The 23,736-nt window shown below is 37.0% G+C and overlaps 1 protein-coding gene across 1 annotated transcript in view; it reads left to right on the top strand.

Annotated features, from left to right (window-relative positions):
- CLPTM1L (CLPTM1 like) overlaps positions 1–5,096 on the top strand; it is a 38,130-nt gene extending 33,034 nt beyond the window's left edge. The window contains exons 16-17 of the mRNA XM_072605362.1: positions 353–468; positions 3,168–5,096. Of these exons, the coding sequence (XP_072461463.1) occupies positions 353–468; positions 3,168–3,252 (201 nt within the window). The 3' untranslated portion in view covers positions 3,253–5,096. The remainder of the gene's footprint in view (positions 1–352; positions 469–3,167) is intronic.
- Positions 5,097–23,736: the final 18,640 nt, after the last annotated feature.

Genomic DNA, 23,736 nt, shown 5'->3' with positions numbered 1-23,736 from the left:
TAGAGCGCATTTTTCCTTTTTATTTAACTTTTAGACAGTGACAAGAGGATTTTTCTATTCTTGCATTCAATCAGGGTTTTAGTGTGACAAAACAATTTTTCCTCTTAAATAAAACAAGTGAGAATATTTTATACTATAGAAGAATAACAGAAGTGTACAAGGAAGTGTTAAGGGGTTAGAAGATGCAGTTGTCATTGCTCATTTTCTGCTGTATGAGGTATTTGTTTCTATTTCTACTCAACTAAGCCACTGAATATTCCCCTTAATTATTACTCAATCGTATTCACTCAGGTTACAGAAATGAATATGATATTAAATATTTATTAACCTATATTTCCTTCTACTTTTGCAGGCTTTTAATACATTCATTGATGATATCTTTGCTTTTATCATCACTATGCCAACATCACATAGGCTGGCATGTTTTAGGGATGATGTGGTATTTCTTGTTTACCTTTACCAAAGATGGTGAGTTTTTCCCTCTTTACTTTTATGTTCCCATCCCTTGCTTTTAATGTGCTGTTGTATGTTTATGAGACCTTGGGCATAACTTCATTTGAAAATATTTCATTTTTCACTTGAAAAATGAGCATTTGCAAGCACTAGTCTCATATGTAGATTCTTTAGTTTATTTCCTAAGTCACTAGCAGTTTGACTGAAAATAAGTATACCAGATTTAGAAATATCATTCCTACCTCTATTTTGTTTTATAGAATGTTTCCATTAAAATTGTGGTGTAGACTCTGTGCATGCTAGGACTCAAAGAGATTTTTGTACCCTAGTGAAAGGTACCATAGACCCAGGTGCTGGTCTTCAGTTTTACAGGTTTAGAAATTTGGTGTTATTAGTTCACTTGAGGTTGTCCCACTCTAGGGAAACCATCTCTATTCTAAGGAAGCTAATTTTTAAAAAATGAACTATTAGATTTCCAAATTATTATCTTTTAATGGGAGTTATCAGGGTAACTACTACTTGTCATTTGAATAGGACACTGCCACCTGGAGGGTTAGTCCACATGAGACCAAATCACAAATTAGAAGATTGTTTTACAAGCACAGAATTAGAGAAAAGGTAGTTGGATATTCTTAAGTGAAGCTGTGGTAATAAAAATGACATTCGTTTTTATAGCCTGACTACCCTTCATTCTAGGGTTTTCTGTTTAGGTCATAGTGCTGATTATAAAAATCAAAGCACTCTGATATGCTACAATTGAGTTAATCTTCATGTGTTCTACAAGGAAAGACTTATACCAGGTACTTCTTGTATCCTTCAGCATAATTTCAATGGCCCAGTCCAAGAGAATCTTTTCCAACTGACTGCAGATTATATTCCAAAGACTATAATCAGGTAGCAAGACTTACTGAGCACTTGTGTGCCAGTCAGTTGGAATACAGAGACATAAATGAAAATGTACACATAAAAACATTTTCTTAAAAAATACAAGTTAACTTAGGGTGGGGGCACTAGCACACTGGAGGGAGAAGAAAAGGCTTCTTGGCAAAGATGATTCTTGAACTAAAGATTCTAAGAGGCAGAGATGAGGAGAGAAGGCGATACATGCATGGGGGACAGAATCTCAAACGTCCAGTAGGCAGTTGGAGAGCTTCACATGGAACTCAAGAGGGAACAAAGAATGGACACATAGGTCTCGGAATCACATACATAGAAGTGATCATTGAACCTGTGGAAGGGAGCTAGTGAGGTCACCAAGTAAGTGTAAGAATGTATAGAGAGAAGTGGGTTCAGGATGGAACCTTAGGAGTGTTATAGGGGTGATAAAATTTTTTTTAAAGGATCCTGAGAAAGTTGGTAAAGGTAGGTGAATCAAAAGCAATCACACAAAATCCAGAGATGAGTGGTGATCAGAGGAGAGGGTGATCAGCAAAGTTGGATACAGGAGAGAGGTCAATATGTGATGAAGACTGAGAAAAAGACCATCAGATTCAGTAATTACTAGATCATTGGACACTTGGGCATGATCAGGTTCAGTTGGGTGGTGAAGTCAGAAGCCAGCTTGCAAAGGATTGAGAAGAGAGTGAGAGAACTTGAAGTAAAGGCAACAAATGTAAATAGCTTTTCCAGGAGTTTGGGTGAAAAGGGGAGGAAAGAGAAAAGGCAGTAACTTGAAAGGGAGGAGGGAATGGTAGAGTCTAGAGAAGAAAGGGTTTTTAAGATTGAGAGAGACTTGGACATATATTGGTAGGCAACAAGGAAGGAATTAGTAAATAAGGAGAAACTGAAGATGAGAGGTGGGGGCAGAAGATGATTGTAGGAGCAATCTTCAGGAAAAGACAGAGGGGGATCCAAAAGTATTTTATAAAGGAGTTGAACTTAACAAGGAGAAGCCTCACCTCTTCCTTAGACATTGGATTAAAGGAGAAGGGGGAGGGTGTTATGTCTAAGAGTTTTGAGAGTAGAGAAGAGGGGAGCTCCTAGTAGATAGTCTTTTAGTAGTAAAGTATGAGTTAAGGATGAGCATGGGGAGGATGAGGTAGAAGGCTTGAGGAGGGAGGTTCTTTTAGGAGGCTTAGATTTCTCTGCAGTATTAATGGGAGACAAAAGAGGAGCATAATTTAGTTTGGTTCTCCTACTGACTTACATTTGAATTTGTTGTTTGAATTCTGAAACAGACCTCATCAGTTTATGGCTTGTTAATTTTTAATAACTGATAAGTCTCCATAAGTAAAGATTGTAGAATTTTTGTTTTTTTCCCAACTGCTGAAAAATGAATTCATGGTTCCCTGTCTGCTGACCAAGGTGGACTCATTCCCCCTTCTTTCTCCCTTTTCCTGTATTCACTCCTCTCCTTCCTTTGAATAGCTATCTTTCAGAGAGGGTTTTTTTTGTGTTTTTTTAATAGAAGAGTAAGAGACTTAAATTTTGATTGTTAAAAAAGTAGACTTAAACAAAAACAATTGTATTATCACTTCAGGTTCCTGGATTCATTGGCAGCCAAGTCTCTGAAATTTCACATTTTTATTGTGTTCACACTGTTTAGCTTGTACTGCTTAATGGTAGATGAGTTATGTAGTCAATTACAAGATATTGGGAAATGAATTAAGTGTAACCTTCTGCTGTTCTTCCCCCTCCCCCTTCTTGATAATAATAATTATAACTTAAAATGCCATATGGGAAAGAATAATTCTGTTAAAACTGTCTTATTTCAGGCTTTATCCTGTGGATAAGAGCAGAGTTAATGAGTATGGAGAGTCATATGAAGAAAAACCCAAAAGAAAACCCCACAGAAATTAATCGTTGAAATGACTCTATAAATAGAGGCCACTCTTGGATTGCCACTGGCTATGTTTGTTGAATTTTGATTTTTCTTCTTTAAGCAAAGAGTAAAGTTTGGATTGTCAAGTAACTGAGTATTTTTGGAAGCGTCTCATGGATTTTCATGGACATTTACATCTTCTGCATTGCCAAAATATTTGAATGTTTCTCATAGATCTCTTGATTTACTTATTTATCTTTGGAAAGGAGGCTGCCAATATTTCTACCAACTGTCGGTCACTGCTAAGCACTTACAACTTTATTTTTCATAAAAATTTAACCATCAGTTTCAATCAGACAAAGCTTTTTGGTGTTTCTCTTGTCACACTTGATGGTGCATGACAGATTTTTGGCTATGGAATATGAACTGCTGAAACGGCACTCTGTGCCAGTGATTTCAACAAATATTAACATCAAATAGGCCAGATACTGTGAAACTCTAGCAGGGATAAGTAGCATTTCTATAGGTTAAATTATGTCAGAAATTCCATTATAATCAGGGCTTTTAAAATTATTTTTATTTCAGGATTTAAATCTTCACCTTACATAAATTCCACATATCTATATGAAATCATTCCATATTGGTACTTTGGGATCAAATAGTTTTTTTTCCCCCATTTGGATTGTATTTTAGTTCTATTAAAGCTGAACGTGTGTGTGCATTTTAAAATAAATTTTACTGGCTATTTTACTTTTCTTGACCTGTTACAAGAAGAGTGTCATTCAGATACTTAAAATTTCACTTTTCCCAAGAAATGAACAAATAATAATGGATTTACTACTCTTTCTTGATTTTTTAAAAGAGATTTATGTTTCAAAAAATTGAAAGTAGTAATCCATATATATGTAGCACAAAGTTCCCATTCAGTTTTCCAATCATCTGTGTTCTCAGGCTATTTATATAAAGTTTTCTGCCCCCAAAACGTATGTTCATTTAAAGTCATAAAGTGTCATATACATGCATTACTTTTCTTCCTAAGATTTGTCAGGAGATCCTGGATTCTAGCCCTGCCTTTGCCACAAACTAGCTGTGTGACTTAAGGCAAGTCACTTAACCTCTCTGAGCCTCAGTTTCCACATCTATAAAGTGGAGGTGTTGAACAAGATGAAACTCCAAGGTCCCTCCCAGCTGTAGTATTCTACAGTTATTGACTAGTACTTTCATCTATTTTCCTAAAACATTATGAAAAACTCTCAATGAAAAAATAGCACTTAAATATGTTTTTAAAAGAGAGGCAATAATCAGTCAAAGAAGTTCACTGATCCGTGAGATGATGTCAGTGAGGAGCTCTCTTCAGAATGTGCCTTTGTCAGTATCTGTGTGTGCATGAATAATTGAGGTTCCTGGCACGTGCTTTGAGTAACCTTAATGCAAAGAGCATGGGAGGACAGCCTTAAATTCCCTTTTCATTGTTGTTCAATTTGATGTCTTAATGCTGGGTTAAAGTGGACAGTTTTAAAAATCTGACTTGTACAGGAGTGCATCATGAACAATCACAAAATATACTCGTAATTCCATTAATTTTGACGAAAAAAGCACCATTTGGAAGTCATTCTTTTGAAGCAAATCACACAATCTTGTCACTATGCAAAATCTACTTGTAACATGCTTAATTTCCCCACACCAACACTTTATGGACTGGAAATGCTGTGTGGATATTTAATTTAAAACTTGAAAGAAAATTCAATTAATAGTCCAAGGTATCAATAGACTTCCAGTAAGGAGATACAGATTTCACCTGGATTATTTAAAAAGGAAGATCACTTTTGTTGTAAGTTGATATTTTCAAATTCTGTATTTAAAAATAAATACTAAAACAGATTGTTCATTCGTAAATGATTATTTCAGATAACTTACATTTATATAGTGCCTTTCTACTTGATGCGCTCAAGGCGCTTTATAAGCTTCAGATTACCCAGTGGGTATATTTATCTTAAGCTCACAATTTTTGCAGTTTGCTTTTTGCTTTTTTTTGGATTTTTATTTGTTTTACTGTAACGAGTTCTGTCCTATAGACAGAATTAATCTTCCACTACCCTTTGATATGCCAGTAATTAAGATATTTTCAGTCAGGAGAAATATTTTAATGTTTACAAAAAACTTTTAAGTGGATGCATTATCTGGACATATTTGGCTTATGGAGAATTTTATTTTCAGTTGTGCCAACATCGAAAGTTTGCACTCTTATTCTTTTAATTTACCTTTACATCCTTAAAGCGTTGGGTTTTTTATACTGTCTGGTAAAAGGCATCCTTAAGAAAATTTTTTGTGCACTTCTCCTGACAAATATAAAAAGGAAAGAAAATCACATTACTTTGTGGCATTGTCATTTAGGGTTAGAAACCAGCAGAGTGGTATTTTTAGAAAGTCTACATAAAAAATCCAGATTTGTGTTGCTGATGTATATTTCAGTTCAGATTTTTAATATCTACTGGATTTTTTTTTATGTGAGAGATTGATGTAATTGCTACTAACAGGTGCTGTGTTGTTTCTGCCATCAAATCTACTGCTCAGTTTTTTTTTCAAAACTGACATGATCTAGACAAATAATCATAAAGGTATTATTATATATAGATAGACTATGACCTAACTTTACAAGAATATAGAATGAACCTGGTTTTTTTAAGTCCTCATGAAAATTCCCTCAAAGTGACAAAAATTAATCCCCCAGTGAATTAGAATTGACCAGGGACAGATTCACTTCCAGTTGTCTTATTCCTGAATTTAGAGGGTTTACAGCATTGATACTCAGTGATCAGTCAATGAGTCTCCACTACCCAATTTTTTTTTATCGGGTTGTAAATGAAATGTGATAATTCAGCATGTGGAACTTTTTTCTGTGACTGCTAAGATTACATTATATTTTAAAGAAGTATGTAATCAGTAAGTTACAGGTTGTTTGTTAAAGTAATTAGCCATTGTAAGGCTTTGAATGAATTATTTATGCTTTCTGTGTTCCATGTGCTAATAAATTATTTATGTAAGGTAGCTTGTGCTTCTCTCTTCTCTTTGGCAGGAAGTTAAAAAGTTAAATAAGAGGTTTGGACTGGAAGATCTTTAAAATCCCCGCTGTCTCTATGTTCGTCTATGTATGTTCATCATCACAATGATTCTTCACTCTCGTTTTGACATTTTTTATGCTAACAAGTTTTATTTTATTAACATTAAATTGCAGTAGCATTCTTGATGTCTCCCATTTCTGTGTCCTCACCAATATGTTGTTGAACATTCACTTCTGGTTCAATTTAATATTTTTGGGATCTGCATCCTAAGGTTCCATAACAGCAGGGACTACTTTCATTCTAAACTTCCTATTTTACCTAATACCTTGCAAAGTACAGAAGAAACTTTATAAGTGTTGAAATTAAAACCTTGAATAAGTTATATCCATTTATTTTCAAAGATTTTGCATGTATAGGAATGGAAATAAATTTAATATCCTCTTCTCCAGCTTTAACATTTCTTGCTAAAGTCAGAAGCTTCTGTCTTCCAGGATTTTATAATTGGCTAACTAAATTCTCTGATTCTTCATCACATAAAAGTGACTCTGGGTCCTTAAAAGCCATACCAGTCAAGATTTTGCAGATCTTGCCACAAAGAAAACATGGGCCCAGCAATTTTCAGACCAGTCTCCATAAATCTGAGGCTCCAGAATCAGAAATTTTTTTGACCTTGTCAGCGCTTAAAGACTGTTACAAGATGTAGAGAAGTTGTAACTTGTATCAGTAGAGGGAATTGCACAAAGTTCTGGAACTTTGAGATATTAAAGATAATTAGTTATGAAGCAGAGTTCTGAGAATAATTATTCTATGTGAAGCTGTTGCTAGAAAACTTAAAAGACTTTGAAAAGATGTTAAACAAGCCAAATCTAGGAATTAGATTTGTAAAGGGGAAAACTTGAAATTTAAAAAATTTTAATTCCTATTAAGAAAAATTATATGACAATATACTCTGAACAACAAATGAAAGATTAAATGTTGGAGGGCCTTTATTATTCTAAGATTTTCTTGAGATTGAATTTTTAAAAAATAAAATTAGTATGTGGACAGTCATTCAATTCAGAAAACATGTATTAAATATGTGCAAGGTGGTAGGGACACAATTTAAAAACAGTCCTAAACCTCAAAAATCTTGCATTCTATTGGGTGCGAGGAAAGGATACAGTTTGTGCACTATGGAGTGAAAGAGTAATAAAAACTGGGAAGATGGCATCTGAGCTATGCCTCAAAGTAAGCTAAACCTTTAGGGTGGCAATAAGGAGGGAATGCATGCCTGATATGGGGGTGCAAGGAGGTGGGTGACTTATGGCAAATTCAAAAAGACTAGAAATGAAATATCACTAAAATGGGCTTATTGCATCTTTTACCTTAGAGCACCTTTAAATTCAGTTACAGTGGACAGCAAGGACAACATAAGTTTTCCTTGTCTATGCTTACAAAAGGAACTGCAAAAAGGGAGAGAAAAAAGGTATTGCTTAATGAAAGGAATGACAATGGAGGGACTGGCATCTGGTGGAATGTTTATAACTAACAACCAAATTATTCTAGACATTCATTTTGCCCTTATTGGAAAAACTAGTAGCATAATGGAATTTACCACTTGTATTTCTTTTTCATACAAACTACTAGAATCAGGCAAAAGGTACATCATTCTTCTACTCAGAGTTAAGTTTTTCAGGCACTTAAAAATTGGGATGAAATATGGAGCTGACAATCAAAATGACCTGAAAAGTTTTGCAGGGGAAGTGGGTTGGAGGAGAAACATGTAGGTGGTGAGTTAAAATAAATGTGAGATCCAGACAGTATAGAAGAAGCAGTAGTTAGGACCTTAATGCTTAAGGGACGCCTTGGATATGTTTTCAGACATTTTAAGGATCTGGTGAAATTGGGCTCTTTTAACCCAGGTAATAGTGTGATTGTAGATGGTAGCCAACAACTCACACTCACAGTTCTGCCTTTGACTATAAGAGCATAAATATCATTTATGTAGTGCTTCATTTATGTAGTGCTTCAATTCAAGTGTGAATTCTACAAATATCTTGTTTAATCTTCATTGGAACTCTGAGAAATAGGTACTGTTATTATTCCTACTTTACGGATGAGGAAACTGAGACAGAAGTTGTGACTTGTCAGGGCAACGTAGCTAGCGTCTGAGGCTGGATTTGAACTCAGATCCTTGTGATTCTTGGCCCAGTGTTCTATCCACTTTGCCACCTAGATGTCTATGTTCAGTAAAACATACAAAATCAAAGTATGTGCTGAAAATATTAGGGAAATTTTGCCCAGACACATTGTTCATCAGAATCAGAATTAGCTCAATCATATGACTTTTGCATTAGAAATTTAACTTTAACACCTGGTATTATATAATACAACTCATAGTTAAGTCCAGAAGACAGATACATAGAAGGGAGATGAGCAGAACCTCAAGAATCATTCACAATACAAACAAGAAGAAATATATACATGTACATGTGTATATTTATAAATACTACACATATGTTGTAGAATTATATGGACCTTTGATATCATCAATTCAAATGTGGCCTCCAGTGACACAAATCACAGCCCATCTTGAATTCTTGTCTGTGTCCTCCACTAAGTTCATCCCAGGATTCGCCCAACATGGTAGAAACCTTCCTCAATTTCTCATTTCGCTACGTGGCTACCTGTAGAGCACTGGCTGTCCACCTGTCATTCCTCCCATTTACCATGTGACTAGTTCATCTTTGCCTACCTACTTACTTTACTTACATACTTTTTTTTTGTCACAGTATATTTATTTGAAATATCAGCAATGTTAATAACACCTATATTAGTGAATTTCAACTCATCATACATAGTGTGTGATCACTCACTTCTCTGGTTCATTTTTTTCCACCTCTATTATGTAGGGATTTCATTATCAGACACCACTCAGGATGTTACGGCCAATTCCACTTAGAAATAGTTTTTCCATAAGGTTGAAAGAATGGACGGGTTTACTTCAAGGTAAAACAACAACAAACCAACAACCACCCAAGAAAAAAATCTTATAACAGAAATTGTTGGAAATATTGTTATTTGTATTAGAGTAATCTCCATGAACTAGCTCTTATATTCACAAATCATTCACTACCCTAACCTACTAGGCAGAAGTCAAAGTAGGTATGACTATTCGTAGACCTGTTCTGATATGTTCACTTGTCACTGGCATTCTGCCCCCTGGGTTTCTTTTTTTTTTTTTTTTCAACATTCACTTCCACAAGATTTTGAGTTCCAAATTTTCTCCCCATCTCTGTTCTTCCCCTACCCCAAAACAGTGTGCATTCTGATTACCCCTTCCCCCAGTGTGCTCTCCCTTCTATCACACACCTCCTTCTCTTATCCCCTTCACCTCTTTTTTCTTGTAGGACAAGATAGATTTCTATCCTGTATGTCATATTTCCCAATTGCATGTAAAAACAATTTTTTAACATTCATTTTTTAAAACTTTGAGTTGCAACTTCTCTTTCTTCCTTGATCCCCCCCATCCCAACTGAAAAGGCAAACAATTTGATATAGGTTATACATGTGTAGTCATGCAAAACACTTCCATAATAATCATGTTGTGAAATCCTAACTATATTTCCCTCCATCCTATCCTGCCCCCCATTTATTGTATTCTATTTTGACCCTGTCCCTCCTCAGAAGTGTTTACTTCTAGTTACCCTCTCCTCTCCTCCCATTTGCCCTCCCTTCTATAGTTCAGCTACCCCCTTATGCTTTTCCCCCCTACTTTCTGATAGTGTAAGATAGATTTTCATACCAAATTGAGTGTGCATGTCATTCTCTCCTTAAGCCAAATCTGATGAGAATAAGATTCATTCTTTCTCACCTCCCCCCTCTTCCTCTCCATTAAAAAAGCATCTTCTTGCTTCTTTTATGAGATAATTTACCCCATTCTATTTCTCCCTTTCTGCTTCTCCCAATATATTCCTCTCTCACCCCTTAATTTTTATTTTTTTATATCATCCCTTCATATTCAACTTACCCTGTGCCCTTTGTCTTTATGTGTATAATCCCTCCAACTACCCTTGTGTGTTCATCCTTCGTTTTCGAGGAAGACCATGACATCAGAGAAATTATGACATGACTTGCACTTAACTTTGTTTTGAATGAGAGAGGGCCATGCAAGGTCACCAATCTCACTTTCTCCTCCTGAGCCATCTGGATCCAGTGACCAGATATTCATCAGGATCATTAGAGATGAACCAGGATGCAATGGGAGACTTTGGCCTTTTTAGGCTAAGGCCTCACTTAGAGGGAAGTAATGCCCATTCAGTGAATAGGTCTCTTTAAGAAGTAGTTAGGGAATGAGCAAAAGAAAAAAAATAACTAAATCAAGATGAAAGGGAAAAGAAAACAGTTACTATTGATAATCACTCTAAGCCAGGAGGATCCAGAGAACAGTCATTAAGTGGAGCTTAGGCGGGACCTATTGCCATCCAATCTATGGGCTTCAGAGTGCACTGGCTTTAAGGTTTTAGGAAAGATGACAAGAGGGGCAGAGCCAAGATGTCAGAGTGAGAGCATGTACTTACCTAAGCTCTAAGACAGACTTCTTCAGATAGCTCTAAAAAGAGAATATGAACAAATTTTAGAGTGACAGAATACAATAGGAGACAGAGTGTGGCAGATTTCCAACTCAGGACAGCCTGGAAGGTCAACAGGAAGGATCTGTTGCACAGGGCTGGAGGAGCACACAGCACACAGGCTGTACCAACACAGACCCTGCCATAGGAAAGCCGAGCAGGAAGCCCCAGGAGGTCTGAAAAAGCAGCAGCACTGCAGATTCTCAAGCATATCAGCCCAGGATGGGAGCCCAGTGGAACTGAGCAAGAGAGAAGCACAGCACCTCAGGTAACAGCAACAACCACTCCTAAGATTATCAACCCTCAGACTAAATGTCTGTAAATCACCTACTTGAACTTCTGGGAGCCAAGATGGTGAAGTGATCAGTAAATGCTATCCTCCTCCCCTTAGTGACCTTGAAAAACCCAGAGACTATTTCCCCAGGAAAAATCCTAGAACAGTGGGATCAGCCAAAGGGGTAAACAGTATCTTAGCCCGTGAGGCTAGGAAAATCACAAAGGGGGATCCCTCATGCTGTGGCTGAAGGGAACCAGTGTAGGACCAGAGCTGTTCCAGAGCTCCACCTCAGTGAACTGGGAGGAGATCCTGAGTCCCAGGGAAGTGGAGCCTACAATAGCCAACATCAGGACCCCAGGCATGACTCAGAACAGCCAGGGGTATTGGAAAGACACTAGTGCAGATGGGGTTCACCAACTGCTGAGCTTGCCTATGCTCTAGCTCAGGAGAGGGGACCTGCAGTCAGACCACCCCTCGCCCACATTTAAAGCAGCAGATTCCAGGATAACTCCGGGGAAACTCAGAAAGACTTCACCTGGACTCTGCTTTGGCACACCAGCCAGCTCAGCATCAGGTAAGCTGAAGCATTTTAGCTTCTAGCTGAAAGAACCAAAGACTACAATACACAAAGCCTCAAATTCTAAGCACAAGAACCAGGGAACAGAACCCCCTGTGCCCCAGAAGCAGAGATCTGCTTTAAAAGTCAGGAAAAGGGTGATCATCATGAGCAAGAAGCAAACCAGAAAAGAAAACACAATAGAATCTTTATATGGGGACAAGGACCAAAACATGAATACCAAAGAAGTCAGTATTGAGGTTGTACTCCCATCTGAAAAATTCAGAAGGGAATATGAACTGGTCTCAAGCCCAAAAAGCATTCTTGGAAGAGCTCAAGAAGAATTTTAAAAGCCAAATTACAGAAGTAGAAGAAAACTGGCCAATGATTTTTAAAATATGAAAAAAGAAATCACTGAAGAATTTAAAAGGAAAATTGGACAAATGGAAAAGGAAGTATGAAAACTAACTGGAGAAAATAACTCCTTTCAAGGAAGAATTGGACAGATGGAAAAGGAGATGCAAAAGTTAAATGAAGAAAGCAATCTATTAAAAATTAGAATGGGGCAAGTAGAAGCTAATGACTCTGAGACATCAAGAATCAGTCAAACAGTATCTAAAGGAAGAAAAATAGAAGAAAATTAAAATATTTCATTGGAAAAAAACTTACCTGGAAAATAGATCCAGGAGAGAAAAATCTAAGAATTATTGGTCTACTGGAAAGTCATGATGAAAAAATCTTCCAATAAATCATCAAGGAAAACTGCCCACAGGCCCTAGATCCCAAGGGCAAAATAGTCAACAAAAGAATCCACTGATCAACTTCTGAAAGGGATCCCAAACTGAAAACACCAAGGAATATCATTTCCAAATTCCAGAACTATCAAGTGAAGGAAAAAATACTGCAGGCAGCCAGAAAGAAACAATTCAAATATTGAGGAACTACAGTCAGGATCACACAGGACCTTGCAGCTTCTATATTAAAAGAACAGAGGGATTGGAATATGATATTTCATAGGCAAAGGAACTAGAACTACAACCAAGGACCAATTACCCAGAAAAATTAAGCATAATATTTCAGACAAGGAGATGAACATTCAATGAAATAAGGGATTTCCAGACCTTCCTGTTGAAAAGGCCAGAGCTCAGTAGAAAATTTGATCTTCAAACACGAGTCTCAAAAGAGGCATAAAAAGGTAAACAGGAGGAAAAAAGAAAAAAATGTGTTATTTAATATGGGCAAACTGTTTACATCTCTATAAGGGAAGATGATACTTGTTAATCTTGAGAACTGCATATTTATTATGATATTTAAAAGGGATATACATAGATAAAGTGGGTATAAATTAAATGATGTGATGATAAAAATGTGATTTAAGGGTGTGAAGGGATTGTAATAGGAGATGTGAAAAGAAAGGGGAAGAAAAAAATAAATTACATCACAGGAAGAGGCATGGAAATATATTACAGTAGAGAGAAAGAGGAGAGGGAGATGACCACCATTTGAGGTATAATCTCATCTGATTTGGTTCAAGGAGGGAACAACAAACTCAGTTAAGTATAGAAATCTAACTAGCTCTACAGACAGTAGGAGCAAGGAAAAAGGAGAGTAAAAGAGAGGGAGGGCTGAAAGAAGGGAGGGAAAACTGAAGGAGGCAGCGGTCAAAAATTAAAACTTGTGGAGGGGAAGGGAGAAGGGAGAACTAAAAGCATAAATGAGGGGAATGAGGATGGAGGGAAAGATACAGTAATCATAACTGAATGTGAATGGGATGAACTCTTCCATAAAACACAGGTGGATAGCAGAATGGGTTAAAAACCATAATCCAACAATATGTTGTTTACAAAAAACACATTTGAAAGAAGGGAGTACACACAAGGTAAAGGTAAAAGGTTGAAGCAGAATATATTGTGCTTCAGTTGATGTAAAAAAAAAAAAAAAGCAAAGATTGCAATCCTAATCTCAGACAAAGCAAAAGCAGAAACAGATCTAATCAAAAGAGATAAGGAAGGAAACTATATCCTGCTAAAAGGCACCATAGACAATGAAGCAATTTCATTACAAAATATATGCTCTAAGTGGTATAGCATCCAAATTCTTAGAGGAGAATTTAAAGGAGTTACAGGAAGAAATAGACAGCAAAACTATACTAATGGGGGACCTCAACCTCCCCCTCTCTGAACTTGATAAATCTAACCTCAAAATAAACAAGAAAGAGATTAAGGAGATGAATAAAACTCTGTATAAGGTAGATATGATAGATCTCTAGAGAAAACTGAATGGGGATAGAAAAGAATATACCTTTTTTTCAGCAGTACATGGCACATATACAAAAATTGACCATGTCCTAGACCATAAAAACCTCACAATCCAGTGAAGAAAGGCAGAGATAGTCAATGCAACCTTCTCAGATCATAATGCAATAAAAATCATATGTAATAAAAGGCCAAGGAAAGACAGATCAAAAATTAATTGAAAACTAAATAATCTAATCCTAAAGAATAAATGGGTTAAACAACAAATCACAGAAGCAATCAACAACTTCATTCAAGGCAATGACAATAATGAGACAACCTACCACAACTGCAAAAGTAGTTCTTAGGGGAAGTTTTGTATCATTGACCACCTACATGAATAAAATAGAGAAAGAGGAGAACAGTGAATTGGGCATGCAACTGAAAGAGCTAGAAAAAGAACAAATTGAAAATCCCCAAGTAAATACTAAATTAGAAATACTGAAAACCAAAGTAGAGATTAATAAAATTGAAATTAAGAAAATGAACTAATATATGAAACCAAAAGTTGGTTTTTATGAAAAAAATCAATAAAATTGATAAATGTTTGGTCAATTTGATTAAAGAAAAGAAAGAAGAAAACCAAATTACCAATATCAAAAATGAAAAGGGTGGACTCACCTCCAATGAGGAGGAAATTAAAACAATAATTAGAAATTACTTTGTCCAACTATATAGCCATAAATTTGACAATCTAAGTGAGAAGGGCAAATATTCTAAAATATAAATTGCCCAGATTAACAGAAGTGCAAGTTGAATACTTAAATAACCCCATCTCAGAAAAAGAAATTGAACAAGCCATCAATGAACTCCCTGGAAAAAATCTCCAGGGCCAGATGGATTTGCAAGTAAATTCTATCAAATATTTAAACTTTAACAGTTAATTCCAATACTATATAGACTATTTGGGAAAATTGATGAAGAAAGAATCCTACCAAATTCTTTTTATGATGCAAATTTGGTTTTAATACCTAAACCAGGAAGAGCCAAAACAGAGAAAGAAAATTATAGACCATTTTCTCTAATGAATAGAGATGCAAAAATTTTAAATAAGATATTATCAAAAAGAATACAGCTACTTATCACGAGAATACTACATTATGATCAGGTAGGATTTATACCAGGAATGCAGGGCTGGTTCAATATTAGGAAAACTATCAGCATTATTGATCGTATCAACAACAAAACTAACAGAAACTGTATGATTATCTCAATAGATGCAGAAAAATCTTTTGACAAAACACAACACCCATTCCTATTGAAAACACTGGAGAGCATAGGAATAAATGGAGTCTTCCATAAAATAATCAGCAGTATCTACCTAAAGCCATCAACAAGCATTATATGTAATGGCAAAAAGCTAGATGCATTTCCAATAAGATCAGAGGTGAAACAAGGATGTCCATTATCACCACTATTATTCAATATGGTACTAGAAATATTAACTTTAGCAATAACAGAAGAAAGAGAAATTGAAGGAATATGGGCAAAGAAAAAACTAATTTATCACTTTTTGCAGATGATATAGTGATATACTTAAAGAATCCCAGAGAAACAAGTAAAAAAGTACTTGAAATAATAAAAAACTTTGGCAAAATTGCAGTTTACAAAATAAAACCAGATAAATCATCTGCATTTCTGTATATTACTAACAAAGCCCAACAGCAAAAGATGGAAAGAGAAATCCCATTTAAAGTTTCAGTAGACCCTACAAAATATCTGGGAGTCTACCTGCCAAAACAAACCCAGGGACTATATGAACACAATTACAAAGCACTTTTCACACAAATAAAGTCAGATCTAAATAAGTGAAAAAACATCATTTGCTTGTGGGTAGGCCAAAGTAATATAATAAAAATGACAATTCTACCTAAGTTAATTTACTTATTCAGTGCCATACCAATCAAACTACCAGATTATTTTCTAGAGCTAGAAAAAAATAATATCAGTTCATCTGGAAGAACAAAAGGTCCAGAATATCAAGGGAATCAATAAAAAAAAATGCAAGGGAAGGGGGTCTAGCCCTACCAGATCTCAAATTGTATCATAAAGTAACAATCATCAAAACCACTTGGCTAAGAAACAGAGGGGCTAGACCAGCGGAATAGTTGGCTGTTGTCCTTCGTCTTTGGAGAGAAACAAAATGACATCACCATAATAAAGTGAAATTTCAGTGTATGACTGACTGATCAGACCAATACGAGCGCAGAATGCTCTACCGCTGGTTGGGCACAGATAGTCCATATGAATATTTGGGGTGGATATCCAAAATTTGTGCATCCTGCATTTACTTTGTGCTGTCTCAATTCTGCTTTGCTCAAAGAGCACAGCACCCTTTCTGATGTGGGCTTGCCATGCTGAGTGATCCTGTGCTAGTGTCTCCCATGTTGCACAGTCAAATCCAAAGTTCTTGAGAGAGACCTTGAGAGTGTCCTTGTATTGCTTCTTCTAGTGACCATGTGATTGCCTGCCCCATGTGAATTCTCCATAAAATAATCTTTTTGGCAAGCATACATTTTGCAGCTGAACAATGTGACTAGTCCATCAGAGTTGCACTCTCTGAAGCATAGTTTGAATACTTGGCAGTTCAGCTTGAGCAAGGGCTTCAATATCTGATACCTTATCCTGCCAGGTAATCCTCAGGATCTACCTAAGACAGTTCAAATGGAAGTGAATCAGTTTCCTGGCATGGCGCTGGTAGACTGTCCATGTTTCACAAGCATGTAACAATGAGATCAGCACAACGGCTCTGTAGCCTTTCAGTTTGGTAGTCAGTCTAATAGGTCTTTTTTCCCAAACTTTTCTTTGGAGCTTCCCAAACACTGAGGTAGCTCTGGTAATGCATATGTCAACCTTATTGTCAATGTGTACATCCCTGGAAAGTACACTACCAAGGTAAGTGAACTTATCCACAGCGTTCAAAGCTTCTCTATTTCCACATATGGATGGGGTGGTGGTGGCTGATGGAGCACCTGTGTTTTCTTGATGTTAATTATTAGGCCAAAATTAGCACAGGCAGCAGAAAATTGATCCATACTTTGTTGCATCTCAGCTTCAGAGGCTGCATTGCGTGCACAATCATCTGTAAACAGAAAACCATGCACCAACACTCCCTCCACTTTGGTCTTGGCTTGTAACCTTTTCAAATTGAACTTGCCATCAGTACGAAAGTTGACCTTGATGCCGTGTTCATCCTCACTGAAAACATTTGTCAACATGGCTGAAAATATCATGCTAAAAAGCATGGGAGCAAGCACACAGCCCTGTTTCACTCCATTGGTGACTGGGAAGGCACAAGAGCTTTGTCCATTATCCAGAACCTGGGCAAACATGACACTGCGAAATTGACGTACAATATTATGAACTTCTCCGGGCAACCAAATTTTGAAATAACTTTCCATAAGCTCTCATGACTAACAGTGTCAAAGGTCTTGGTCAGATCTACAAACACTGTGTACAGACTTCTCTTCTGCTTCTGGCATTTCTCCTGGAGTTGTGAGGCAGCAAACATCGTATCAACTGTTCCTTGGCCCTTTCTGAAGTCACGCTGGCTCTCAGGTATTGACTACCTTCCAGGTGAAGGATCAGCCTATTAAGCAGGACTCTAGCTAGAATTTTGCCAGCAATGACTAAGAGACAGAACCCCCTGTGATTGTCACAGGACAATCTATTCCCTTTACCCTTATAGAGATGGACAATGAAGGCATCCTTAAGCTCCTAGGGAATAACCTCCTTTTGCCATATAACCTGGAAAATTTCAGTCAGCTTTTGTATGACTGAAGTCTTGTCTGGAATAGTATCAGCACCAGGTACTTTGCCATATGAAAGGAGCCTAATGGCCCTTAAAACCTCTTCTTCAGGTGGAAGTTCAGCTAAGGAGGGATTGACTTCAACCTGAGGTAAATGGTCAATGACCTCAGCATTGATTGATGATGGTCTGTTGAGAACACTATGAAAGTGTTCAGCTCATCTCTCTAGGATCATTTCCTTATCACTAATCAATGAGACTTCAGCAGCACTGAGTAGTTGTGATGCACCATAGCTTTTGGTCCATAAATAGCTTTCAGGGAATCATAAAAGTGCTTTGGCTATTACTATCAGCATAAAACTGATTTTCATCTGCCTTCTTACTGAGCCAGGAATCCTGCATCTCTCTAAGCTTTGCTTGTACTTTGATTTTGATGGAATTAAATGCTGCCTTCTTAGTGGTGGGTGAACTATACTGCTGGTAAATCCTGTTCAGTTCTCATTTTTCATTTAGAAGCTTCTGAATTTCCCCATCATTTTCATCAAACCAGTCTTGGTGTTTGCGAGTGTTCTAACCCAGATGAGCAAATGCAGTGCTGTGCACCAAATCTCTGAAAGCTGCCCACTCCTTTTCTGCTCCACTTTTGCAAAGTGAGTTGCTCAACTTTCCCTCCAAGTTAGCAACAAACTCTTCACGCTCAGAGAAGAGCTCTAATTTGTTGACATTAATTCTTCTGGTAGTCATTTTGCCTTGGAGGCAGCACTTTTGATCAATGTGAATGTTTAGCTTGGAAAGGATAAGTCTATGATCAGTCCAGCACTCTGCACCACACATTGCCTTTGTCACTCTTACATCTTGTCTCTCTTCTCCTTACAATCACATAGTCTATTAGATGTCAATGTTTGCATCCATGAAGTTTTGTTGCATTTAGGTAAATGGATAACAGTGTTGGTGATGAGGTCATGTGATGCACAAGTCTTCAGCATTAAATGACCATTGCTGTTGCTGTTTCCAACTCCATTCCTCCCTAGGACTCCCTACCAAGTCTAGTAGTCTGAGCCTGCTCTAGCATTAAAGTTACCCAGAATTTTAAGCTTATCATCTTTTGGTACATTGATGATAATGATCTCTAGGTCTTTATAAAATTTTTCTTTGACTTCTTCAGGGTTTGTCATGGTGGGACCGTAAGTACTGATGATGGTGGCATGGCATTTTCATGTAAGTGGCAATCACATTGTCACAAGCCTATCATTCACTCCTTTTGGCAGGCCTACTAGCTTGCTGATTAGATTAGTTTTGATTACAAAACCCATGCCAGCTTCACAGCACTCCCCTTCACTGCTGACACTCCAGAAAAATGTGAATCCAGCTCCAACTTCAGTAAGCTGGCCTTCATTTACCAGCCTTGCTTCACTCAGGGCTGCCATTTGGATGTGATACCTGTTGAGTTCTCTTGCAACAAGAGCAGTTCTTTTTTCAGGTCTGCTGGATTTTGTGTTGTCTATTAGTGTGTGCATGTTCCATGTGCCAATGATGAGTGGAATCATCTTTGCAGACGTTTTCGTACATTTTGTACATTTTTTTGTGTTTCGACTACATAGTGGAATTCCCCACCTGCCGCAGTAATCAGGCCAGAATTGGGTAAACAGACAATGTTTAGGGCACCTTTCCTAGGCCCCTTCCTCACACTGGGAGGTGAGCAGTGTGAGCCTTAAAAGGCCATTCAGAGATGGGGAGAAAATTCAAAATTCAAAATTTTGTGGAAATGAATGTTAAAAACTTAAAACAAATAAACAAATATGTGTATGTAAAAAAAGGCTGCTCAGACACCCGGGGGCTGCTGAGTCCCACTGCTACTTTCAGTGAGAAATGACCCTATGGCCTGGGCTGCCTGTGTGTAGGGTTGTGACTACAGCTTCCAGGGTATCCACGCCTCCTGCTTCATCACTTTGCCTGCTGTCATAGGACTTTGAGGCATAATAATGAAATGGTAGGTGATGTCTTTTGATTCATGTGTAAATTGGACTGAAGTGAGGCAGAGCTGCATAAAGTCATCAGCCCCACTCTCCTCCAGAGTCATCATAGTCCAATGGCAGGACAGAGTCAAGATGACTGGTTATGGCTCAGGATCCAGTGGATGACCTTAGCGTCTTCAGTGTCTAACCAAGCTCAAAGTGGTCCATATCACCTGCTTCATCTGCCTTCACAGCCGTTGGGACAAATTGTTTTCATCAGCCCATTCCACCAGAGGAAGCCTTCACATGCTTGGGGTAGACAGCCCCCTAAATCACCAGTGAGTTTAAGAATACTTGGTTACCCTCAAACTGGTTTGGCTCGTCTCCCGAAATGATTTACAGGGGTGTGGCCTCTGTGCTTCTTGGAGCCACAGGTGAGAGTTAGGTGGAACAGAAGGACACCAAAGGTGGAAAGAGCCCCAAAAAGGGCTTGGCAGCCTTCACACCCAAGGTACTGCTCCTCCCTGAACACACCCTATACCCCAACCAGTGGAAGAGGTTAGGTACTCAAGACATAGTAGTGAATGAATATAGCAGTCTATAATTGTTAAACCCAAGGACCTCAGCTTCTGGGATAAGAACTCACTGTTTCACAAAAACTGTTGGGAAAACTAGATAACAGTGTGGCAGAAGTTGGGCATAGACCAATGCCTGACACTGTACACAAGAATAAAGTCCAAATGGACACATGATCGAGGTATAATGAATGATAATATAAACAAATTAGGAGAGTAAGTAATGGTGTATTTGTCAGATTTATGGAGAATGAAGAATATGACCAAATAAGAGATAGAGAACATTCTGAAGTGCAAAATGGATAATTTTGATTATATTAAATGGAAAAATTTTTGCACAACCAAACCCAATGCAACCAAGATTAGGAGGGAAGCAGAAAACTGGGAAAGAAATTTTTCAACTAGTGTCTGTGATAAAGGTCTCATTTCTAAAATATATAGAGAATTGAGTCAAATGTACAAGAACACAAGTCATTTCCCAACTGATAAATGGTCAAAGGATAAAAACAGGCAGTTTTCAGAGGAAGAAATTAAAACTTTCTATAGTCACATGAAAAAATGCTCTAAATCACTATTGATCAGAGAGATGCAAATGAAAATAACTCTAAGGTAACACATCACACCTATCAGACTGGCTAACATGACAAAATAGGAAGATGATAAATGTTGGAGAAGATGTGGGAGAGTTGGAATACTAATTCATTTTTGGTGGAGCTGTGAGCTGATCCAACCATTCTGGAGAGCAATTTGGAACTATGTGCCTACCCTTTCCCAGCAATATCACTTCAAGGACTGTATCCCAAAGAGATCATAAAAATGGGAAAGGGTCCCACATGTACAAAAATATTTAGAACAGCTTTCTTTGTGATGGCCAAGGTCTGGAAATTGAGGGAATGCCCATCAATTGGGTAATGGCTGAACAAGTTGTGGTATATGAATGTAATTGAATACTATTGTGCTATAAGAAATAATGACTTCAGAGAGTCCTGGAAGGACTTATATGAACTGATGCTGAGTGAAAGGAGAAGAATCAAAAGAATTTTGTACACAGCAACAACTACAGTGTGCAAGAAATTTTTCTGGTAGATTTAGTCCTTCACAACAATGCAAGGAACTAAAAAATTTCCAATGGACTCTTGAGGCAAACCGCCATCCACATCTAGAAAAAGAACTTGGATTTGGATCTCAGAATGAAGCAGCCCATTTTCTCTTGTGTTATGTTATGTTTTGTTTTGTTTTGTTTTGTTTCATGGTTACTCCCATTCATTTTAATTCTTCTATGTGACTTAACTAAGGTGAAAATGTACTTAATAGGAATGTTATGTGTAGAACCTATAAAAGATTGCATACCATCTTGGGGAGGGAGTTGGGAGGGAGGTAGGAAGGAGGGGTAAGGAAGAGTAAAAATCTAAGCTATATGAAAGTGATTGTATAAAACTGAAAACAAATAAAATAATTAATTAAAAAATAATTAAAACAAGATTGAATTAATTATAGAGAAAAAGGACTGAGAATATTTCTTTCCTGAGAGATTGAATTTAATTCTGATCTTGTGAAGAAATATTATGAAGAGAATTCTTTAGAAGAAATTTTGGCTACTATACTGAGAGAGAACTAAATAGTTGTACTTTTTGCAGGACTGAGAAGAATTAGCAATATCAGGATAATTAGAGATTATCTTTCTCAGATATAATGCATTGTATGTCACTATAAATAGATTTGATTTATTGGTTATTAGACAACAAATTTTATAGTCCATTACCTTGGCACTTAAATGTCAAGATATATGTGCTCTGGCCACAATATGTTTCATATAGGTATGCCACTATATGTGTGCCGCACATATAGGCACAAGCTACACATGTTACCTAAGTGAGTGGCTCTTTGCTTCATGTTTCCTATATGTACATGTTTCCCAATTATATTGTATGTGTTTGTAAGATAATTGTGTCCCTGGTTTATACTGAAAATGTTTTATTCCTACTTTAGTTACTATATTATTTCAATAAATTCTTTTTCATTGAGAAAAAGAAAAAGAAATGATGAACAGGAAGACTTCAGAGAGGCCTGAAAGGACTTATTTGAACTGATGCTGAGTGACAGGAGTAGAACCAGGAGAACTTTGTACATAGCAACAACCACAGTGTGCTAGGAATTTTTCTGGTAGACTTAGTCCTTCACAGCAATTCAATTTCCTAAAATATTCCCAATGGACTCTTGAGGCAAAATGACTTCCACATCCCAAGAAAAAATTATGGAATTTGATTGCAGAATAAAGCAGACCATTTTCTTTTGTATTACATTTTGTTTTGTTTTGTTCTGTTTTTTTCTCATGGTTTCTCCCATTCATTTTAATTCTTCCATGCAACATGACTAAGGTGAAAATATATCTAGTAAGAATGTTTGTGTAGAACCTGTATAAGATTGCACACCATCTCAGGGAGAGAAAGGAAAAAATCTAAGCTATATGAAAGTGATAGTAGAAAACTGAAAACAAATAAAATAATTTAAAAAGGAGAAAATACAATATATACCATAATGAACTCATAATCTTTCCCTCTACATTTGTTCTTTCTAAATTCAGTTTTTCTTTCTATTTACCATTCAGTCTCCAGTTTTTGTCCATCTCTGAATCTTCCTTCTGCCTCATGCATTGTATAAAATCAGTTACCAAGTCTTAGCAATTCTACCTTAGCAATTACAAAGGTGATGAATGCCTCAGTCCATTAAAATTAGAAAAGCCCCCATCTGACCAAACAGTGTGTAGTATTATACTTTAAAACTAATATTCCTCTGTTTCTCTCTTTGTCCTAGCCCAAATGCTAACCACATATGTTGCTACCCACATGTTCATGAATTTCCATTCAGTAAAGGATGTGATTCAAAAAAAAAAAAAAGAGAAAGTAAAAAAAAATAAGACAAGACAAGACAGAAAGCCAGTAAACCCCAAGTTAACTGGGCATTTACCTTCCTTTGGGGAGGAGAAGGAAGGTGAGAGGGAGACAGAAGGGAGAGGATGAGCTGAGTTATCCAGCTAGCTGGGTCCCCACTCAGGCAGCTAGGTCTTCTCTCAGGTTGTGTTTGTCCTTCGTTTTCAAAGAAGACCATGACATCAGAGAAATGATGACATGACTTGCACTTGGCTTTGTTTTGAGTGAGGGAGGGCTGTGCAAGGTCACCAGTCTCACTTTCTCCTCCAAGAGTTACAAATATTATCTTTCCATGCAGGCATGTAAACAGTTCAACTTTAGTAAGTCCCTTATGATTTCTCTTTCCTGTTTACCTTTCCATGTTTCTATTGATTCTTGTGATTGAAAGTCAAATTTTCTATTCAGCTCTGGTCTTTTCATCAAGAATGTTTAAAATTTCTCTATTTTATTGAATGTCCATTCCCCCACCTCCCAAGTATTGTACTCAGTTTTGCTGGGTAACTGATTCTTGGTTT

Source organism: Notamacropus eugenii, chromosome 4 (assembly GCF_028372415.1).
Source record: "Notamacropus eugenii isolate mMacEug1 chromosome 4, mMacEug1.pri_v2, whole genome shotgun sequence".
NCBI lineage: Eukaryota > Metazoa > Chordata > Mammalia > Diprotodontia > Macropodidae > Notamacropus > Notamacropus eugenii.
Note: the sequence above shows the minus strand (reverse complement) of the source record. Positions and strands in the feature narration are given on the sequence as shown.